Consider the following 21,250-nt stretch of genomic DNA (forward strand, 5'->3'; position numbering starts at 1 on the left):
TAAACAAAATCCATCATCTATCTATCTACTTCTATCTATCTTTCATCCATCTATTACCTATCCTCTACCATACCTATTATTTATCAGATCTTTTTCTCCCACCCTGGTGTACATGTTATGTAGATAAAAATTAGACTCTTTAGCACTCCTCAAAGTTCTCTTGGCCCTCCTCTCTCCAGTCAGTTTCTGCTTCCTCTTTTTTTTTTTTTTTTTTTTTTTTTTTTGGAGCTGGGGACCCAACCCAGGGCCTTGTGCTTGCTAGGCAAGCACTCTACCACTGAGCCAAATCCCCAACCCCTTCTTTTACCTTTTTTTTTTTCCTGCTTCCTCTTAAAGAATCCATTCTGGACTTTTCTGTGACCAAGTTCTGCCTGCAGTTGACCTGCATATCTAGAGTTGCCCACATGCATTCTTTGTGTCCAGGTTCTTTCACACTCCTCTTGCTTCTGAGATTTCATGATCTTACATGTATTTATTCTTGCAGAAGCTTGAGATCGTTCTCTTTTATGATTGTATCATGATTTATTTATCATTCTCATTGGGCTCCTTCTAATCTGATCTTTTTATGGCTAATGCTGTCAATATCATTCCCTTTGGGGGTTGTTTTTGGTAATGGCACTGGGGTTTAAGCGTAGTGACTCATGCATTGCACACAAGCGCTCTGCTCCTGAGCCATGGGCCTGGTCTTGTCATGAGCATCTTTGTGCTCAGCAGCTTCCCTGACTGAAAAATTCTATCCCCAGTACCCAGGAGATTGAAGCATGAGGATAAGAGGTTCAAGACCATCCTCCCTAATGGTAAATTTGAGGCCAGCATATTGAGACCTAGTCTCAAAACAAAACAAACAAACACTAAACTAAACTCTCACACCAAAACCAAAATCAAGGGCAAATGCCATCATGACTAATGCTCACTCATTAGTTCGAACTTGAAATGCATTTGGGGGCCCGTGGCTGTGGCTTTGTTGGTAGAGTGCTTGCCTAGCAAACACAAAACCCAGAGGTTCAATTCCCGGAACTACCTAAAGCATATGTAGCGTCAGATGCCCATAATCCTATCAGGAGATGGAAGCAGGAGGACCTGAAGTTCAAGGCCATCTTCAGTTACATGGTGATTTTGAGGCTACCCTGGGCTACATGAGATCCAGCAAAAGAAATGAAGGTAAAAAAAGAGAAACTTTCTGGGCTCTGTCACTCTTCCTCAATAAGGAGAGGCAGATCACCTCTATTGGGAAAGGAGTATTGGCCAATATCTAGTGACATGATATCTGATTCTCAATTTACATAAATCTCAGCATTGACATGCTTGCATCGTCTCAGTATGAATCCAGCAAGCATAGTATTAGGCCCTTTGGAAATTACTTGTGTACGGTCTGAAACTTGACTGAGACAGAAGAGGACCAAGTGAGTCAAGTCTCTGAAGGGGTTTATAGGAATATGTTGCAACAGATAGCATCAGCACATTTCCTGAGAGTGAATGTAGGAGGAAGGAACCAAGAAGCCACTTCAAAACCAATCCTGCCTACTCCCTGAGGTTGGAGAGACTGATGCCCTGGCCACACTCTTCTGCCGATAGTAGACCAGCGGAAGACCCTTGAACCAGCCTCTGAGCCACCATGATCTGTAGGCTCCTTTCCCTTCTCTGCCTGCGTAAGTTGTTCAGGGTTGGCCACTCAATCTCCAGGAAAACATAAAGCTGGTGAGATACTTGGGTGGGGATTGAAGCCAGAACTCACATCAGATTAGTGTGCTGAGTGCATAGGACAAACCAGAAATCTCAGTGAGTACACTGTAGATGTTAGGCCAAAACCAATGCCTAACATGTAATAGACAGAGATGGGGAAAAGAGAGGGGCTGGGGCTAAAAGTATGTTGGCAGTGCTTATCCAACATATGTGAAGCCCCGGTACCATCTCCAGTTCTATAAATCAAGCACAGCAACATGGAACCTGTAGTCCCAGTACATGGGAGATGGAGAGAGGCAGATAAAATTTGAAGATCATCTTCAGCTAAGTAGAGAGTTCAAGGGATGCCTGGACTACTTGAATACCCCCTCTCCTCTCTCTCTCTCTGTCTCTCTGTCTCTGTCTCTGTCTCTGTCTCTGTCTCTCTGTCTCTCTCTCTCTCTCTCACACACACACACACACACACACACACACACACACACACACACACACACAGCAGATGGAACCTAGATGATATAATGTAAAGGAATCTAAACTGGGAGTTCTATGTGCTGTTGCTAGCCAAGGTTGAGTCAGCAGGCGGCTATTTTCTATGAAGCCAACTTGTTATGATTGAGATAGGACAGAGACCAACCTCAGAAAGACCTTCTTGTTTCTTATTTTTATACTTGATCTTAGCCAAAAGGCCGAGAAGCGATTGTTTCTTATTTCTAAAATTTGTTGAGACAGGCTTTTACTATGCAGCCTTCGTTGACCTCACTATGTAGACCAGGCTGGCCTTGAGCTTACAAAGATCCTACCTATATTCTCAAATGCTGAGATTACAGGTATGTGCCACCATGTCCAGCTATTTTTTAATAATAATAATAACTAGAATAGGTGACAAATGGTATTAAATAACTTTTATTAGTGGGGTGTGATGGCTCACACCTGTAATCCCAGTTCTAGAGGAGCAGGAGGATCAGAACTTCAAAGACATCCGATTGCATTGTGAATTTGAGCCCAGCTGGGTTACATGAGACCCTGTATAAATCAAAATTAAAAAATAAAATAAGTCATGTACTATAGAACATCTTTAACCCAGTTCTGAGGAGGCAGAGACAAGTGGATTTCTGTGAGTCTGAGGCCAGCCTGGTCTACACAGCAAGTTCCAGGCCAGCCAGGGATATACAGTGAGACCATTCTGACCTATTCCCTAGTTAAAAAAAAAAAAAAAAAAACCCAACCAACCAACCCCAAAAGCCTTCTGAAGGAGATTAAGTTTACTTTCAGGTTAGAAATTTGATCTGAATTTGCAAACTGAAGTGATTTCTTACAGATTTCAGAGATTTTTAAGGAAGCCAAATTTCAACCCAGCTTTGTCTAACCCAAACAGTATTACTAGTTCCATGTTGCCCTGATGTTCAATGAACAGGGCTGAGCTTACAGGGTTCCCTGTGGGACCATCTTGGGGATGTTTGATGAGACTTGGGGTTTGTCTTGATTTCGTTGTTGTTAACTTGACACATGTTGGGTTATCTGGGAAGAGGAGCTTTACTTGAGAAAATGCCTCCATCAGATTGCTTGTGGGTAAATCCGTAGGGGCATTTTCTTTTCTTAGGGTATACTTCACAAATTTGCATGTCATTTACAGAGACTACACCAATCTTTGCATCATTTCAACTTTAGTGTAGTGTACACAATGCATCTTCTTGATTAATGGCTGATGTTGGATGGCTCAGACCATTGTAGGTGGTGCCACCCCTGGGCAGGTGATCCTGGGGTAGATAAGAAAGCAGGCTGAGCAAACAACCTTGGGGAGCAAGCCAGGATGCAGTTCTTCTCCATAGTCTCTGCATTAGCTCCTGCCTCCAGGTTCGTTTTCTGACTTCCTTCAGCGATGCAGCATGATCTGAGGGTTGTAAGCTGAAGCAAACTCTTTCCTCCCCAAGTTGCTTTTGAGCATGGTGTTTTAACTGCAGCAATAAAAACTGAAATTAAAGTTAGGGAGTGGTGATACACATCTTTCATCCCAGCACTCAGGAAGTAGAGGCAGGTGGACCTTTCAGTTCAATACAGTCTGGTCTACAGAGTAAGTTCTATGATAGTAGCCAGGGCTACACAGAGAAGCCCTGTCTCACAAAGAAAGAAAGAAAGAAAGAAAGAAAGAAAGAAAGAAAGAAAGAAAGAAAGAAAGAAAGAAAGGAAGGAAGGAAGGAAGGAAGGAAGAAAGAAAGGAAGGAAGGAAGGAAGAAAGAGAAAGTGTAATGAAAGCAGGGTTGGCTTTGATGAGGTATATAAAAATGAAATGGAGAAGAAAGTGGAAGCTTCTTGAGTGTCGGTGCCCCAGGCCCGCACCGACACGGTACCGAGAATCGGGCGAAAGCCTGCGGGATTAAAGAAACACACACACACACACACACACACACACACACACACACACACACACACACACAGGTTATTCGTGTCAAGCCAGAAGAGGAAGAGACTCCTGTAGCTTTATTCACCACTTATATACCCAAGTTCACCAGATAGAAAATATCTGGGAAGCACAGTGGGAAACCCTGGCTCATGACTTCGGTAACAAAAGACCGACTACGTGACCTGAGTTAACTAGGGAGAAATCTGGGAAGACCAGCCTAAATCTCAAGGACAAAGGCCGAGAAGACAAAAAGCAGGAACGAATTGACCACCACCCAGGTGTGGCCCAGGTGTGGCCCAGGTGTGGCCCAGGTGTGGCCCAGGTGTGGCCCAGGTGTGGCCCAGGTGTGGCCCAGGTGTGTTGGTACCAGGCCAGACTGCTCCTTTGTTAGGAACAAAAGGCTTCCACATGCATCAGCCGGGCTTAGCAGGAGTCAAACCCTGCAAGAGACCCAGAAGGGTCTGACAAGGGTGGGTGAAACATCGCAGGGAACCCAGGAGGCTCTGACAAGTCCCCTTATTTTATTTTATTTTTATTAAGCAAGTCCCCCTATAATAATTTCAAGCAGCAGCCTGTCTTAGGTCACTTTGAGATAACAAGCTTCTTTCCCATCATTGGAATATTCTGCCAGCCTCAGAATTTCCTGCTTTAGGCAAATCCTGGTCCTAAAGAGTTGCCGTCATGAGCTAACTGCTTCTCGTGAAGGCTGAGCCCAATTTGGGCAGAAGGTTTGTCTCCTATCAAGGAGAACAACACCTGCTTAAGTGCTGTTTGCGCATGTGATAAGAAGCACAAGGGCAGAAGCCCCCCTCCCCCATCTCTTTCTCTCATTTTTTTGAGGCAGGGTTTTTCTGTGTAGGCTGGGCTGTCCTGGAACTTGTTCTGTAGACCATGTTAGAGATCTGCCTGCCTTCCTCTGCCCTCTGGGTGCTGAGGATTAAAGGCATGTGTCACTACCTACTGCAATTTTTTTTTTCTTTTTGAGAGAAGCTTTCTCAGGATATAAAGTTAGGTACTCGGACAATCTACAGCCTCAAAGACAACTGGGGCCAGTGGTTTCTGGATGCTTAGTTACATGAACTTGGAGTGAATTTCACAGACAATATATATGAAGGTTTTTTTTTTTTAGTTTAATGTTTTCTTTCTGATAAGATCATACATGAACACTGCCTCTATATCACTCCTGCCCTCATCTCCTTCCAACTCTTTACATGTCTGACTCCCCAATTCACGATCTCTTCTTTAATTATATATATATGTTTGTATGTGTATGAGCACATTTATCCACATATAGGTGTACACACAGACACACACACATATATGTATATATATATAAAACCTACTGAGTCCATGTGGCTTTACTCGCATGGATATGTATGACCACTTGGCATTGGACAACCTATTGCGGGAGCTCATCCCTGGAAGAGACTGATGCTCCTTTCAGCAACCATTTGCCATCTGTATGTAGGTCTTCATCTAGGTTGACCCTAGACATGGCATGGGGAGTTTTATTATAGACTTATTTTTATTACATTTATTTATTTGTGTACATAGTAAATAAATTGTGTAGTGTGTGTGTGTGTGTGTGTGTGTGTGTGTGTTCACATGGGTGCAGGTGTGTATGCAGACTCTCATGGATGTGTGGAAGGCAGGAGGTCAACCTCAGGTGTCACTCCTCAGGGACTACTCATATTGCTGATTGAGACAAGGTCTCTTTTTGGGCTGAGACTCACCAGTGGTCTAGGCTGGCTGGTCACTGAGTTAAGGAGATCCTCCTGTCTCCACCTCCCCAGCAACTGGGGCTACAAGCACATGCCACACAGTGATCTATTTTACCTGGGCGTTGGCAATCAAACTTGCTTATAACAGAGATTTACTGACTGAAAAGCCTCTCCAGCCCCCCCCCCCCCCACAGAGTCTTTTTAGTCTGTTTGTTTTAAGACAGGGTCTCTATACCCAGTCCAGGCTGTTCTTGAACTCACTATGTAGACCAGGCTGGCCTCAAACTCATAAAGGACCTCTTGTGACTGACTCTAAAGGCATGCACCACCATGCCCATTTTCCCCCATGGGATCTTGATACCACAGAAGTAGATTAACTTCTCTTCTCCTCAGTGTCCTACAAGGCTTGTGCCCCTTCCCTGGAGGAGAAGTAATGACCCAGACCATGTGACCCATGATCCAGCAGTCATGGTGACTTATGAAGCTTGGGGATAGGGATGAACATTGGAAAGGTTTCTGGGAGTTTGTAGGACTATGATGGGACCCTTGGAGTAAGATCAACATGATGATGTGGTCAATCCCAGACACAAGCCGAAGAAGCTACAGCCCAGAGTAGGGAACATGAAGTTCTTGAAAGGGAGACCCCAAGTGATAACATTATAGTGTTTTCCGGGTGCCTCTCAGGACCTGGGAGGATGACTAAGTGACTCCAGGCAGGAACTTGTGCCTCATGAGTGATTTTCTTCCCCCAGGGCTGTGTGTTGGGCAAATAGGCATTCCTGAAAATGGTAAGTGGTTCTTTAGACAAACTCCTTCATCCTTCCCCCCAAAACCCTGTTTTTCTTCCCCCTTTTATATCATTTGTATGTATGTCCACATGCATATGTATGAGAACACATGTGTATGTACATGCATGTAGAAGTCATAAGTCAACAATGCTGCTGTTATTTCTTGGGAGTCCTTTATCCTTTTTATTTTATTTTATTTTACTTTGGGATGGTGGTGGTGCTGTAATTTTTTTTTTGAGACAAAGTCTTTCATTGGATCCAGGGCCTGCCAATCAGGCTGAAAGGTTCTCAGAGAGAGCCTTCCCTCGGGAAGGAGACCCTCAAGCCCATCGACCAGACCGAGACCACTGGATGCAATCAGCAAGAGGGTTTATTATCAGGTTACATAGGCACCTGTGGGTGCTTCAGTCAACTCGGGGGACTGGCGCGCCCCGTGGAACCAGGGACAGGTTTTTTATAGGGTTCTGGGGAGCAGAAGCAAGCATACAGAAGCAGATGCATGGTTACAGGGACATAATTGGTGGATTCTAATGAGGCGAGGGTTCAGCCCGGGGGGCAAGTTCCCTGGCTGCCTTCCTGGAACATAACGACTGACTCAGCCCTCCACTAGGGTGTGGGACCTCTCCCGGGGCTTTTCATTTCTCCCTTTTGTTGTCAGGTGCTCAACTACAAACATCCTGTTTGGCAGCCTCCGTGTTCTCAGTGTTCTGACCCTTCCCTGAACCAGTCATCTAAGTACAGCCTTGCAGAATGGCATTACTGCTGCTAAGCTGGGGTCTCTCAAGGCTAGACTAGCTGACCTGGAAGTCCAGGGATCCATCTCTCTCCACTTCCTTAGCAATGGGATTACAAGCATGGACGACCACACCCTAATTTTTTTTCTATTTCCAGGAGTTCAACTTAGGTATTTGAGACTATATAACAAGCATGTTTCTAATTGAGCTATCCAGACAAAGCTCCAGTCTGTTTCCTTCCAGGGCCTCCTTCCAAGCCCAGCCTCAGTGCCTGGCCCAGCACAGTGCTTCCCACTAAGAGCAACGTGATACTGCGATGTAAGAGCCCTACCCCAAGTAAACACTTCATCCTCAAAAAGGAAGGTTTTGTTTTGGATACTGTAAAGCCGTACAATTTGACTGAGGAGATGGCTAACTTTCATTTCACTGAGCTACGACAGAGTGATGGCGGACACTATACCTGTGAATACTACAGCAAATGGTCCCACAACACACTGTCACAGCCCAGTGATGCTCTTTTCCTGTTGGTCACAGATGAGAACGGTCTACCTCAGAGAGATGGACAGGGACTGAGGGAGGAACTAGAAGGGAGGAAGTAAAAGGGCAGTATCTCCAGAGCAAGAGTTAGAGGAGCAGGAATGTGGTTCCACCCAGAGCTTGTAGGAGGGGAAATATCTCTGTTCTAGTGTCACAGTAGATGGTGAGAGGGATGAGATTCATGAGATCGCTGCCACCAGAACAAGAATGGAAAAACAAAACAAAAAAGCCTTGCCCCGAAGTGGTGGCACATGCCTTTAATCCCAGCACTCAGGAGGCAGAGACAGAAGGACCTCTGAGTTCGAGGCCAGCCTTGTCTACAGAGCAAGTTCCGGGACAACCAGGGCTACACAGAGAAACCCTGTTCTTGGAAAAAATAATTAAGAGAACAGGAATAAACATAGGGCCCACAGCTTCCTCTCTTTAGCTCAGAGCCTCTTTCTCTTCCAGGGTACTTGCCTAAGCCCTCCTTCCAAGCCCACCACAGGGGCACAGTGACTGCAGGAAGCACGGTGACTTTGCAATGCCAGAAAGCAGGCAGTGTACTCGGACCCATATGGTTTGCATTGCTGAAGGTGGGACACTCAACTCCTGTGCAGACGAGGGGCTCAGCAGGAATGGTATTAGACTTCTCTCTTCAGAATGTAACAGCCAGAGACGCCGGGAAATACAGCTGTGTTTACTATCAGGCAAAGGCTCCCTATCGGGCCTCAGATCCCAGCAATCTCCTTGAGATCTCTGTGATAGGTAAGGTTTTGTGTAATTTTGTGACCACCTGTGTGTGTATGTTGGGTGCGGGGTTGTCGTAGTTAGCAGACATGTTTTATTTACCTACGCAGTATTTATACTTTTATTAATTTTTTTAAAGATTTATTTGTTTTATTTATGAGTACACTGTAGCTGTCTTCAGACACATCAGAACAGGGCATCAGCTCCCATTACAGACAGTTGTGAGCCACCATGTGGTTGCTAGCAATTGAACTCAGGACCTCTGGAAGAGCAGTCAGTGCTCTTAACAGCTGAGCCTTCTCTCCAGCCCTTGTCATTATTACTTTGAGACAAGGTAGACTATGTAGTCCTGGCCTGGCCTTGAAAGTCACTATGTAGACCAGGCTAGCCTCTAATTCACAGAGATCTACCTGCCATTGCCTCAGAATGCTAGGTCTGAAGAAGTGTACTACTGCTCTGGCTTATTATTTTAATTAAGCTTTCAGGTTAATAAAAAAGTTAATCTTAATGGGATTTAGAATCAACAAGAAAACCAACCTCTGGGCTTGTTCATGGGGGGTTATCTAGATTAGGTTATGAGGTTAGAAGACTCATTCCAAGCATAGGTGATACCATCTAAGGGCTGGGATCCCAGACTAGATAAAAAGACTAAAGTGAACTGAGCCCCAGTATTTATCTCGTTCTCTCCTTCCTGACTGTGGATGTAAGACAACCATCTACCTCAAGATTCTGCTGCATCAACTTTCCCACCACAACCAAAGGAAACCTCATACAGTGAGTCAAAACAAACCCTTCCTTTGGTTGCTTTAGTTAGGCATTTGATCAGGAGTACAGTTAGCACACAAGGCAATGGGTTTCATCAGTGTGACTCTACAAGGCATTTATTCTCCTTCCTGCCCACACTGCTTTGTCATCCTCCACTGCCCCTCTGCTTCCTCCCATCTCCCCATTTTAGTCCCAATGTCTACTTCATTATTCCATTATGCACTTTTATCCCCTCCTAATTCTCATACCCACTTCTCATGATCCCCTACAGAGTTTAGTGACCCCCATATATAAATACACACACACACACACACACACACACACCCTCACACACAGGCACGCATACATATAATTTTAAATTTTAAATCTAGGCTCTACATTTGAAAGAAAACATGATATTTATCTTTCTGAATCTAGTTTATTTTATTTAACACAATGACCTCGAGCAGGCACCATGATTTTGATTTTCTTTGTGCCTGCATAAAATTCTATTATGCATACACACGTCACTTGTGATGGACATCTAGGCTGGTTTAGTTTCCTGGCCATTGTGAATAAGGGAGCAGTAGATATGGATGAGCAGGCATGCCATTGACATACTGACCTAAGAGTCCTCCGGGTATATACCAAGGAGTGATATAGCTGGGTTTATGGTGGTCTTATTGTCATTTTTTTTGAGAAACCTCCATATTGATTTCTATAGTGGCTGTACAAGATTACATTCCCACCAGCCAATGTTTAAGGATGTCTTTCTCCCCACATCATCACCAGCATACTTTTTCAGCCATTATGATAAGATAGAATCTCACAGAATCTCTTTTTTAAAATTTTTAAATATTGTATATTTAAATTGTATTTATGTATTTTAGGTATATGGTGCCTTATTTGCATGTGTGCTTACATGACAGAAGAGGCATCAGATAGAAGAGGGTATCAGATCTCATTATAGATGGTTGAGAACCACCGTGTTGTTGCTGGGAATTGAATTCAGGACCCCTGGAAGAGCAGCCAGTGCTCTCAACCTCAGAGCCTGGTGTTTGGTTTACAAGACAGGGTTTCTTTGTTGTAAACAGTCCTGGCTGTCTCGGAACTCACTTTGTAGACCAGGCTGGCTTCAAATTCACAGAGATCTGCCTGCTTCTACCTGACGAATGCTGGGATTAAAGGCATGTACCACCTTGCCCTGTTGCAGTAAAAATAAAAAACGGTTTCTTTTATCCTGTGGTAATGCTGGCACTGTATGGCCACATGGGACCTTCGGGATATTTTCATCTTAGTCAACAAAGCATCTCACCCGCTAAGCCCTATTCCACCTCACATTGTGGATGGCTACTCTCTGAGCCTGGCAGCAATCTCTCTACCCATCTAGTTCCCAAGGCAGGTCGCTACCACACCATACAGAGACCGCCTATCTCTCGGCTCTCTTACTATGGACTCAACTAAGTTGTCACATAAAAGAACACACCACATAATAACCTCTGATCCAGTTGACAAGATATAATTTGCCCATTTAGAGAACACAAAGTCCTATACACACCCATCCCTTAAAAATAGTCATAACAGCCTGTATCTATGCACAGAGAAGAATCTTAACATCTGCCGCCATGTTCTCCCAGCTCCTCCCCTCCACCATCCCCTCTCTCTTGTTACTAAAACTTTGTTTCTGCCTGTCCTTCCTTCTCGTCCAGTGACAGGCCTTGTTCTAGCCTGTACCTGCCTTTACCTGCATAATGACATCAACCTACAATGCCCAGTCTCATAGCAGTTTTAATTAGCATTTCTTTGAACACCTTTTCTTCTATTTTAATGGCCTTTTGTGTTTCTGGCTCTGAGAACTACCTGTTCAGTTTGTTAGCTAGTATATTGTTTGGATGATATTTGTTGTTTAATTTTCAGAGTTCTTTATGTATTCTATATATTAATCCTCTGTTGTATAATCACACAAGATTATTCTTCATTCTACATGATGTCTCTTCATGTCGTAGAGCATTTTGTTTCCTTTGTCATATAGAAAAAGCCTTTTAGTTTTATGAAATCCTGCTTGTTAGTTTTTGGGTCATTTAATGTGCTATCAAAGAGTTTTTCAGTGAGTCCTTGCCTGTGTCTATCGTCCTGAAGTGTTTTCTGTCTAGCAGTGTCAAAGCGTCTGGTCTAAGGTCTTTGCTGTATTTAGAATTGATTTTTGTGCAAGATGAGAGAGGTGGATCTACTTTCATCTTCAATAAGCAGATTCAGTGCTCCCAGCATGCTATGCTAAAGAGGGTGTCTTTTCTGTAATTTTTGTTTGTTTGTTTTTGAGACAAGGTTACACTCTGTAGCCCAGGCTGGCTTAGAACCCACAGACATCTGCCTGCCTCTGCCCCCCAGAGCACTGGGATTAAAGGTGTGCACCACCATGCCTGGCTGCAATGTGTGTTTTTGGCCACTTTGTAAGAATTAGGTGAATCACACCACATGGGCTGATTTCTATTCTGTTCGACTAGGACTGGTCTACTTGTCTCTTTTTACACTAGGGCCATTCTGCTTTTTGTGGGTTTGTTGCTGTTGCTATGACTACAATTTGAGACTGGGTATCATGATGCTTCCAACATGGCTTCTTCTGCTAAGGATTGGTTTTGCTATTCTAGGTCTTGTTTGCTTTCATATGAGTTTTTAGCATTGTTTCTTCTACTACAGTGAAGAATGTCATTAAGATTTTGATAAAGATTGCATCAACTCTGTGGATTGCTTTTGGTAATCTAACCATTTCAACAATATGAATCCTGCCCGTTCATGAGCAGGGGAGTTCTTTTCATCTTCTCGTGTCTTCTTCTGTCTTTGGCGTCTTAAAGTTTTCTCTGTGGAGGTCTTTGATCTTCTACACTGCTGTTTGTAAGCAGGTGAGGGTAGGTGAAAGACAAGGCTAGAGCCTGTGATTGGACAGTAGAAAAGGAGGGCGGGCTAAGAGTTTTTGAGAGGCCGAAGAGATAGGAGGGAAGGGAGAAGGGAGGAAGATGGAGGAAGAGGAGGATGACCTAGATTCAAGTTGCTTTAAATAGCCACAGGTAGCCATGAATATCATATCAGGGATGGACTATTACAGCACAATTTGTCCAATCTAAATCGGCAGCTTATATCAATATCAATTGGCTCTGAGTTCTTTGGGCATTTTATAGGTTGAGAATTTATGGATATAAATCTGACTGATAAGTTACAAGCCTCTAGACTTTTGATTATACCAGGTTATAGCAATTTGTGACAGCTAACCTCAAGATGGGTGGTAGCTGCATGGGCCTAGCCATGGAGGCAGAGAGACCGCTGGGGCCAGACAGTAGCCATTGCTAGCATGGGATGGTGCATCCTTTTCTATTATTTAATGCAACACACACACACACACACACACACACACACACACACACACACACACACACACACGTACATATGTAAACAACTATAAGTGGGTTTTCTCCCTGATATAGTTCTTTTACTGTTTTAAGTCTCCAATACTATCCAGAGTTTCCTGCTAGAATGTTGCCCCTTTAAATGCTACACACTTTGCTTGTGAATTCCCCCTTTCCCCTTGGGATTTTCAACAGTGTGGTCACTGTTAGATAAGAAGGTCTGGGGGTTGGGGGTTTAGCTCAGTGGTAGAGCACTTGCCTAGCATGCGCAAGGCCCTGGGTTTGGTCCCCAGCTCCGAAAAAAAGAAAAAAGAAAAAAAAAAAAAAAAAAAAAGAAGGTCTGTGTGGTCAGTAACAAGAGTTGAAGAATGTGATTTTCCTATGTAGTGACAATGTTATCTACCTTTCCCTGTGGGTCTTGCTCACAGGTAACCTTGCTGTTCATGTGTTTAGTTACGAACACATCTTTGAGATGAGGCGATTCATGTGCAGGCTCTTTTAAGACAGAGCCAAGTATTATATCAGCACCTCTTCCTCCTCCCCTCCTTCTTCCTCCTGCCTTCTTTTCCCCTCCTCCTCCTCCTTCTGCTTTTGGGGTGTGTCTGTGTTCATGTGTATAAGTGCAGGCACTCATATGCCAAGATTCATGTGTGGAGGTCAGAAGACAACCTTAATTAGTATTAGTCCTTGCTTTCTGTCTTGTTTGAATCTAGGGGCCCTTGTAGTTCATGGGGTCAGATGCCAGGCTAGTTGATCCACAAGCTACTTTGGAATCTCCTATCTCACTGAAGTGCATATGGGTTGTAGATGCACACTACTGTCTTCAGCTTTATGTGTGCTCTGGGGTTCATGCACTTTACCCATTTAGCTATTTCCCTTGTCCCTTGCCATAGTTCAATATCGCCTTTTGAGTGAAGGGGAGATACACAGTGAACCAGACTTTCCTCTGCTCAGTTCAAATTCTCTGAAGCTCACTGCCAGCAGTGCATGTTGTGGTCTGAGGACACATGCTGACCTGGCACTGATTTCTGTGTTCTGTAGATCTATGTGTAGGTCTATCTCCTTTGATCTATGTATTTGCCTAAGATCAACTCCTACTACATCAAGGGAGACAGAAATGGAAAAGAACAGAGGCAGAGTTGAACACAAAGAAAAGAAGGTGTGTTGGGGATTTAGCTCAGTGGTAGAGCACTTGCCTAGCAAGCGCAAGGCCCTGGGTTCGGTCCCAGCTCCGGGGAAAAAAAAAAAGAGAGAGAGAGAGAGAGAAAAAAGAAAAGAAAAGAAGGTAAAGGAATACCCATTTCAACTCACAGTTAAATGTTTAGAGAACACAGGCCAGGACGCAAGTCAACATATGGGACTTAGATTCTGTACATCTCTCTGTGAAGGAGGGTTGCCCGCTGTGGCCAGTGATGATCATCTCCCCCCTTTCAGAGCCCCTCGATACCATGACAGAAGACTATACCATGGGTAACCTCATCCGGATCGGTGTGGCTGCTGTAATCATACTGATAGTAGGAGGCTTTCTGGTCGAAGCCTGGCATAGTGAGCGGCTATCTCCAAATAGACAGTGGTAAAATAACTTTTTTTCTTTTTTCATTTTTTGTTTTGTTTAAGATTTATTTATCTTATGTATGTGAGTACACTGTAGCACACTAGAAGGCATGGGATCCCATTACAGATGGTTGTGAGCCACCATGTGGTTGCTGGGAATTGAACTCAGGACCTCTGGAAGAGCAGTCAGGGCTCTTAACTACTGAGCCACCTCTCCAGCCCTGTTTTTGTTTTGTTCAAGACAGGGTTTCTTAGTGTGACCAGTTCCAGCTGTCTTAGTCTGGCTTTGTAGACCAGGCTGGCCTTGAACTCACAGAGAGCTGCTTGCCTCTCTCTCCAGAGTGGTGGTATTAAAAGTGTGCACCACCACTCCCGGCTAACACTCCTTTTTTAAATGGGCCATTGTGTAATTATGACTATTTTCTTCTATCGACAGAGGTATAATTGACAAATTATTGAATGTATTTACTATGAACAAAGTAAGATCTTGACATAGTTAATTTAAAATTCAATGTGTATGTGTGTTTTGCCTGAATGTATGTCTGTACCAGTGTGCATGCTTGATCCCTTAGAGGGCACAAGAGGGTGTTAGATTCACAGGTGAGTGTGAACCACCATGTGGGTTCTGAGAAATTGAACCAGGGTCCTCTACAAGAGTATACAGTGCTTTTAACCACTGAGTCATCTCTCCAGCCCCAACATTATTGGATTTTTATGTGTCGGTTATAGTTCAATTGCCCTAGGAAAAAATAAGTAATCTATTGAATAAGAAATTTCATCAGTCAGGAAATGGCTGCCACAAAGCAGCTATCAAGCCTACCTACCCATACAGAGCTATTTTTGTGGCAAATTTCAATTGTTCAATTTAGCCTTGCTACTTATAGGGTAATGCTGTATCCTAAATCAATATGGGCTCATCTAAAAAAAAAACCAGGTCCTACCCAGTGGTGTTGCAGGTGTCTCCACATAGGCACACAGGAAGATTCTTTTCACTGTAGAGTAGTGGTAAGAAACAGGAGCTGGAAAGATGATCCAGTGATTAAGAACACACGTTGCTTTTACAGAGGAGTGGCACTTGGTTCCCAGCACCCACATCGTGGCAACAACTGCCTCTTACTCCAGGTTCTGTGAAGAGGAAACTTCTGGTTTCTTTGGAGAGTTATGTCAAATGTTGTTTTCCGGAAAGTTATGTCAAATGTTGTTTTCCAGGGACACACAGGGGAAAGGATGTCTTCCTAAAGCAAACACGTGAAAGACTGTTTTCCTGAAGCAGACACAGGAGAAAGGACGTTTCGATATAGGGAACTCGTGAAAGGACGCTTGATGAAGGAGTTTAAACGTGACCCCCACAGAGAGTGGGAGAGATGCACTGAGCCTTGGTTTGGTTTGCCCTGCCTTGCTGTTTTTCACTAAACACACACACACACACACACACACACACACACACATCGGTTCGCCTTACATAGCACTGTTGAGCTCAACTTATAATGCTGCCATTGTGAGATGCTCGCCCAAGAACTGCTTGTGGAGTTCTGGTGGCATCTTGCCACTTCTGTGGCCTCACCTTAGGCTTGTTGGTGAGCCTAGTGGATTCCTCAGGATTGAACTACAGCTGCTGGCTCGTGCCTCATGTCTGCCTGCCTAGACTGGTCTGCAGCTGCTGGGTCTTTTTGGTGTTTGCTACAGGACTGACCTGTTGAGAAAGATCGAGCTCACCCACAAAGAACTATTGCCGAATAGGTCCACTTCCCCCATGTCCTAATAACTTTTCTCTTCTGCTACCTCTGTTGGTTGGTGGGTTAGAGGAGAGGTTGTGAACTCCAAAAGACTACCAAGGACCCAAGTCCAATGCAGTCGCATTAGGGTCTCTTTATTCAAGCTGGGGCTTGGTCTCCCCGCCAACCTTGACACAGCAGGAAGGGGGAGCCCTGAGCCTAGTTTCAGGCAAGCAGTTATAGAGGCAAGGAGGTGGTATCTAGCCTAGTATACCTCTGATTAGGGGACCATTATGGACTTTAACATAATTGACTGCTGCTGGGAGCCAAACCATAAACTTAACTTCTGCTTTCCTCCTGATTGGTGGTTGTTAGGAAGAAGTGAAGTGTCAGGGGCAGGCTTGTAACCTGGAGGTGCAGATTTGTTGGGGAGTAACCTGGAAACTGGTGCTAGGTACCGGCCTGTTTGTTTACTTGAGCTCAACCTTACTTAGGTTAGGTTCTCTAAAACGTTGTCTGAACCCAAAACGGAGCATTTAGGAAAGATTATGTCTTTCAAACATCTCCAGATAGGAAGGAAGGGAAAAGGGGGTGAATGAGAATCCCTCCAATCTAGAAATTGCCTTCCTCTCAATTCAGTTCTGTCCTTCCGTCCCACAGTGCCCCGGGAGAAAAATGGATCCTTGCATCAAATTATCTCTATTAATTTACGTGCAACCTTGATGCAGGGTTTGGGGAATCATCCAGGGACAGGCTGCCTCATCCTGACTCTTCACATAGAACAGAGGCCTGGACATACATGTCTGCGTGCACACACACACACACACACTCTCTCTCTCTCTCTCTCTTCTTCTTCTTTTTTTTTTTTTTTTAAGTACATTTTCCCCCTTTAGTGTTTTGGAGACAGATCTCTCTATTATATAGTCCTGGTGGTTGTAGAACTCCCTACGTATACCGGACTGGCCTTGAACTCACAGAGATCCAACTGCCTCTTCATTCCAGTGCTGGGAATAAAGGTGTGTGTCGCCACCCCCAAACCCAATTTGCATTTTCTTAAGAATATACATGTTGCTGGGCAGTGGTGGTGAACACCTTTAATCCTAGTACTTGGGAGACAGAATTAAGCGAATCTCTGAGTTCGAGGCCAACCTGATCTATGGAAACAAATTCCAGGACAGCCAGGACTATGCAGAGAAATCCTGTCTTGAAAACAGAACAACAATATACATGTTGAACATCCTCTTTGGGACTGTTGGCTATCTAGAATATGTAAATTATATATTTACCTCTGTATACAATGTATTGTGTGTTTCTTACATATATGCTTATATTCTTCTTTAAGATTTATTAATTTTCATGTGTGAGTGTCCTGACATTTATAAGCCAATGTATGAGTGCCGGGAATTGGAAGAAGTTTCTCTGCAAGAGCAGTAAGTGCTCTGAGCTGTTGAACCATTGCTCCAGCCCCTCCCCAGATATATTCTTAGTGAATACTTCGTCCACTCCTTTTTACATTATCAATGTAAAATAGTAGTTTATAGTAAGACTGTTCAATATAGGCATATAATGAACTCAGATCATATTCACCTCGCTATGGCTCTTTCTCACCCCCATCTTTCTCTATTTCCCTTCTACATCTTTAATGGTAAAGGCAAAATGTACCCCACAGGCTTTTGTGACTGGTCCCCTGGAACCTTTGGTACAGGCAGCATGGCTGGTATAAGGGGACCAGTCTAACCTTGAGGATTATATTTGTGTGATGGTTAGTTTTGATTGTCAACCTGACACATCTGGAATGACTTGGCACATCTTAATTAGGGACCCTCTACATTAGGTTGGTCTGTGGTCATGTCTATAGGGTTCTCTTAACTGGGTTAATTAAGGTGGGAAGACCTACTCTGGGTTTGGATGGCACCACTTTCCTAGGTCACCCAAATTTCCTGAGAGCTGCATGCATTGATGTAGTACTTTTTTTTCTTGACCATGGATGTAATATGACAACTGCATCAAGGTCCTAGTGTTTTAAAATCCCCTCGATGCTAGACTTTAATCTGGAGTTGTGAGTCAAATTGTATTGGGCTGTTTTTATTGTGAAATGGCCTATCACTGATCACCCTGACTGTTCTGGAACTCACCATATAAACCAAGATGGTCTTAAACTCACAGAGATCTACCTCAGGTTTGCTGGGGTTAAAGATGTGCACCACTAGGCCTGGTCCTTTTTTTTTCTTTTAAGATTTATTTAATTACATATTTTACATATATGAGCACTCTAGTTACATGTATTCGTGTATGACAGAAGAGAGAATTGGACAGAAGAAAACAGCAGATTCCATTACAGATGACTGTAAGCCACCATGTGGTGGCTGGAAATTGAACTCTGAACCTCTGCAAGAGCAGCCAATGCTCTTAGGCACGGAGCCATCTTGCCAGCCACTAGGGCTAGTATTTGCTGAAGTGTTCTATCATACCCTTATGGAGAATGAAACTTTAGACAGTCTGCTTCTTGTTCCATCCCAAGCTCCCTGCTTGATGTGAAAAGCCTCCCACCACTACAACCTCCACCGTGCCGTGATGGACTGAAACTATGAACACAAGTATAAATTTCCTCCCTCGAGTTGTCTCTGCCAGATATTTTGTCACAGAGATCATGAAGATAAGGAATATGATATCGCTAATTGTCCCTCTTTCGTGCCATTTTTCTTCCTTGATCCCATGTATGAAAGAAGGAATGTGACACTGTCTCTGTGGGCTTGCCATTTCTCTGGACGTGGCTGGGTCTATTTTTGGTGGTTTGAATATGCTTGGCCCATGGAAAGTGGTAGTATTAGGAGGTGTGGCCTTGTTGGAGGGGGTGTGTCACTGTGGGGTGGGCTTCGAGGTCTTCTAGGCTCAAGCTCTGCTCAGTGTGGAATTCCGTTTTCCTTCTGGCTGTCTTCAGAACAAGATGTAGAACTCTCAACTCCTATAGCACCATGTCTGCCTGCATGCTGCCGTGCTTCCTGCCAGGATGATAATGGACTGAGCCTCTGAAACTGTTAGCCAGCTCCAAATCATATTTTCTTTTAAAGGAGTTGCCTTGGTCATGGTGTCTCTTCACAGCAATGAAACCGTAATTGGGTTGTTTCTGATGAAAGCAGAAAGAGGGACTATTGGGTGGGGGAAGAGGACTGGAGAAGCTGGGAGAGAACTGAGATGAAGAATTGGGATGAATAAGAACAAAAGCGCCTGGGTATATATGTGTGAAAATGTCCATAAAATTCATCACTTTGTACATTAACTTAAAATAAATAAATAATGCCAGGCAGTGAGCGGTTGGAGCACACCTTTACGCCCAGCACCCAGGAGGCAGAGCAAGGTGGATCTCTGTCATTTTGAGGGCAGCCTGGTCTACAGAGGGAGTTTTAGGCAGCCGAGGCTACATGAAGGAACCCGGTCTTGAAAAACCAAAAATAAATTTTAAAAATCATTTTAATATTTTATTTTTGTTGTTTAATTATATGTATGTAATTAATTATTTATATAAGTGTGTGTGTGTGTGTGTGTGTGTGTGTGTGTGTGTGTGTGTGCATGGAAGAGCAGGTGCTCAAAAACAGAGATGTCGGGTCCCCTGCAGCTGGAGTTGCAGGCAGTTGTAAGCCACCTGACTTGGGTGCTGGGACTGGAACTCAGGTTTTTTGGAAGAGAGATGTGCTCTTAACCACTGAGCCATCTCTCCAGCCCTTAAAATGAATAATCTTAAAAGGAAGACGAAGAGACTGGGGAGAGTTGAGAAGCTACATGATCAAGATACACTGTATACATTGATGAAATTTTCACAGGAAACAAATTTCAGGATAAGACGCAATCAATCCATGCTTATCACCCTGTACAAAGCTCAAGTCCAAGTGGATCAAGCCCTCCGCATCAAACCAGATACACTCAAACTAATAGAAGAAAAAGTGGGGAAGAGCCTTGAACACATGGGCACTGGGGAAATTTTCCTGAATAGAACACCAATGACTATGCTCTAAGATCAAGAATCGACAAAGTCATAAAATTGCAAAGCTTCTATAAGGCAAACGACACTGTTATTAGGACAAAATAGCAACCAACAGATTGGGGAAAACATATTTACCAATCCTACCTCTGACAGAGGGCTAATATCCAATATATACAAAGAATTCAAGAAGTTAGACTCCAGAGAATCAAATAACCTTATTAAAAATGGAGTACAGAGCTAAACAAAGAATTCTCAGCTGAGGAATATTGAATGACTGAGAAGTACCTAAAGAAATGTTCAACATCTTTAGTCATAAGGGAAATGCAAATCAAAACAACCTGAGATTCTACCTCACACCAGTGAGAATGGCTAAGATCAAAAACTCAGGGGACAGCAGATGCTGGCGAGGATGTGGAGAAAGAGGAACACTCCTCCATTGCTGGTGGGATTGCAAACTGGTACAACCATTCTGGAAATCAGTCTGGAGGTTCCTCAGAAAATTGGACATTGCACTATCTGGGGACCCACATACACCACTCCTGAGCATACACCCAAAAGATGCTCCAACATATAACAAGGACACAAGCTCTACTATGTTCATAGAAGCCTTATTTATAATAGCCAGAAGCTGGAAAGAACCCAGATGCCCTTCAACAGAGGAATGAATACAGAAAATGTGGTACATCTACACAATGGAGTACTATTCAATGACTTCATGAAATTCATAGGCAAATGGATGGAACTAGAAAATATCACCCTGTGTAAGGCAACCCAATCACAAAAAAACACACATGGTATGCACTCACTGATAAGTAGATATTAGACTAAAAGCTTGAATTATCCAAGATATAATCCACAGACCACATGAAACTCAAGAAGGATGACCAAAGTGAGGATGCTTCAGTCCTTCTTTGTTTTTTTTTTTTTGTTTGTTTGTTTGTTTTTTTTCGGAGCTGGGGACTGAACCCAGGGCCTTGTGCTTGCTAGGCAAGCGCTCTACCACTGAACTAAATCCCCAACCCCACCTCAGTCCTTCTTAAAAGGGGGAACAAAAATATTCATAGGAGGAGATACGGAGACAAAGTTTGGAACATAGACTGAAGGAATGGCCATTCATAGCCTGCCCCACCTGGTGATCCAGCCCATAATACATACAGTCACCAAACCCAGACAATATTGTTGATGCCAAGAAGTGCATGCTGACAGGAGCCTGAGAGACTCTGCCAGAGCATAACAAGTACAGAAGCGAATGCTAGCAACC

The 21,250-nt window shown here is 43.7% G+C and overlaps 1 protein-coding gene across 3 annotated transcripts; it reads left to right on the forward strand.

Moving 5' to 3' along the window:
- Positions 1 to 1,456: 1,456 nt before the first annotated feature.
- On the forward strand, positions 1,457 to 19,487 carry Tarm1 (T cell-interacting, activating receptor on myeloid cells 1). Of its 3 annotated transcripts, none has more exons than XM_087581250.1 (7): positions 1,457 to 1,649; positions 6,558 to 6,593; positions 7,571 to 7,870; positions 8,315 to 8,611; positions 9,302 to 9,367; positions 14,173 to 14,311; positions 15,502 to 19,487. In XM_087581250.1, exons 1-7 carry the CDS (start codon positions 1,616 to 1,618, stop codon positions 15,542 to 15,544), a joined length of 915 nt encoding a protein of 304 aa, XP_087437376.1. In that variant the 5' UTR covers positions 1,457 to 1,615; the 3' UTR covers positions 15,545 to 19,487.
- Positions 19,488 to 21,250: the final 1,763 nt, after the last annotated feature.

This window comes from Rattus norvegicus, chromosome 1, assembly GCF_021556685.1.
Source record: "Rattus norvegicus strain SHRSP/BbbUtx chromosome 1, alternate assembly SHRSP_T2T, whole genome shotgun sequence".
Classification (NCBI taxonomy): Eukaryota; Metazoa; Chordata; class Mammalia; order Rodentia; family Muridae; genus Rattus; species Rattus norvegicus.

Excerpts from the sequence above, each read along its gene's own strand:
- Tarm1 (XM_087581250.1), top strand. The coding sequence starts at position 1,616 with ATGATCTGTAGGCTCCTTTCCCTTCTCTGCCTGC. Across the intron at positions 7,871-8,314 it reads GTTGGTCACAGATGAGAACG|GGTACTTGCCTAAGCCCTCC; the intron begins GTCTACCTCAGA and ends TTTCTCTTCCAG. Across the intron at positions 14,312-15,501 it reads CTATCTCCAAATAGACAGTG|GGACACACAGGGGAAAGGAT; the intron begins GTAAAATAACTT and ends GTTGTTTTCCAG.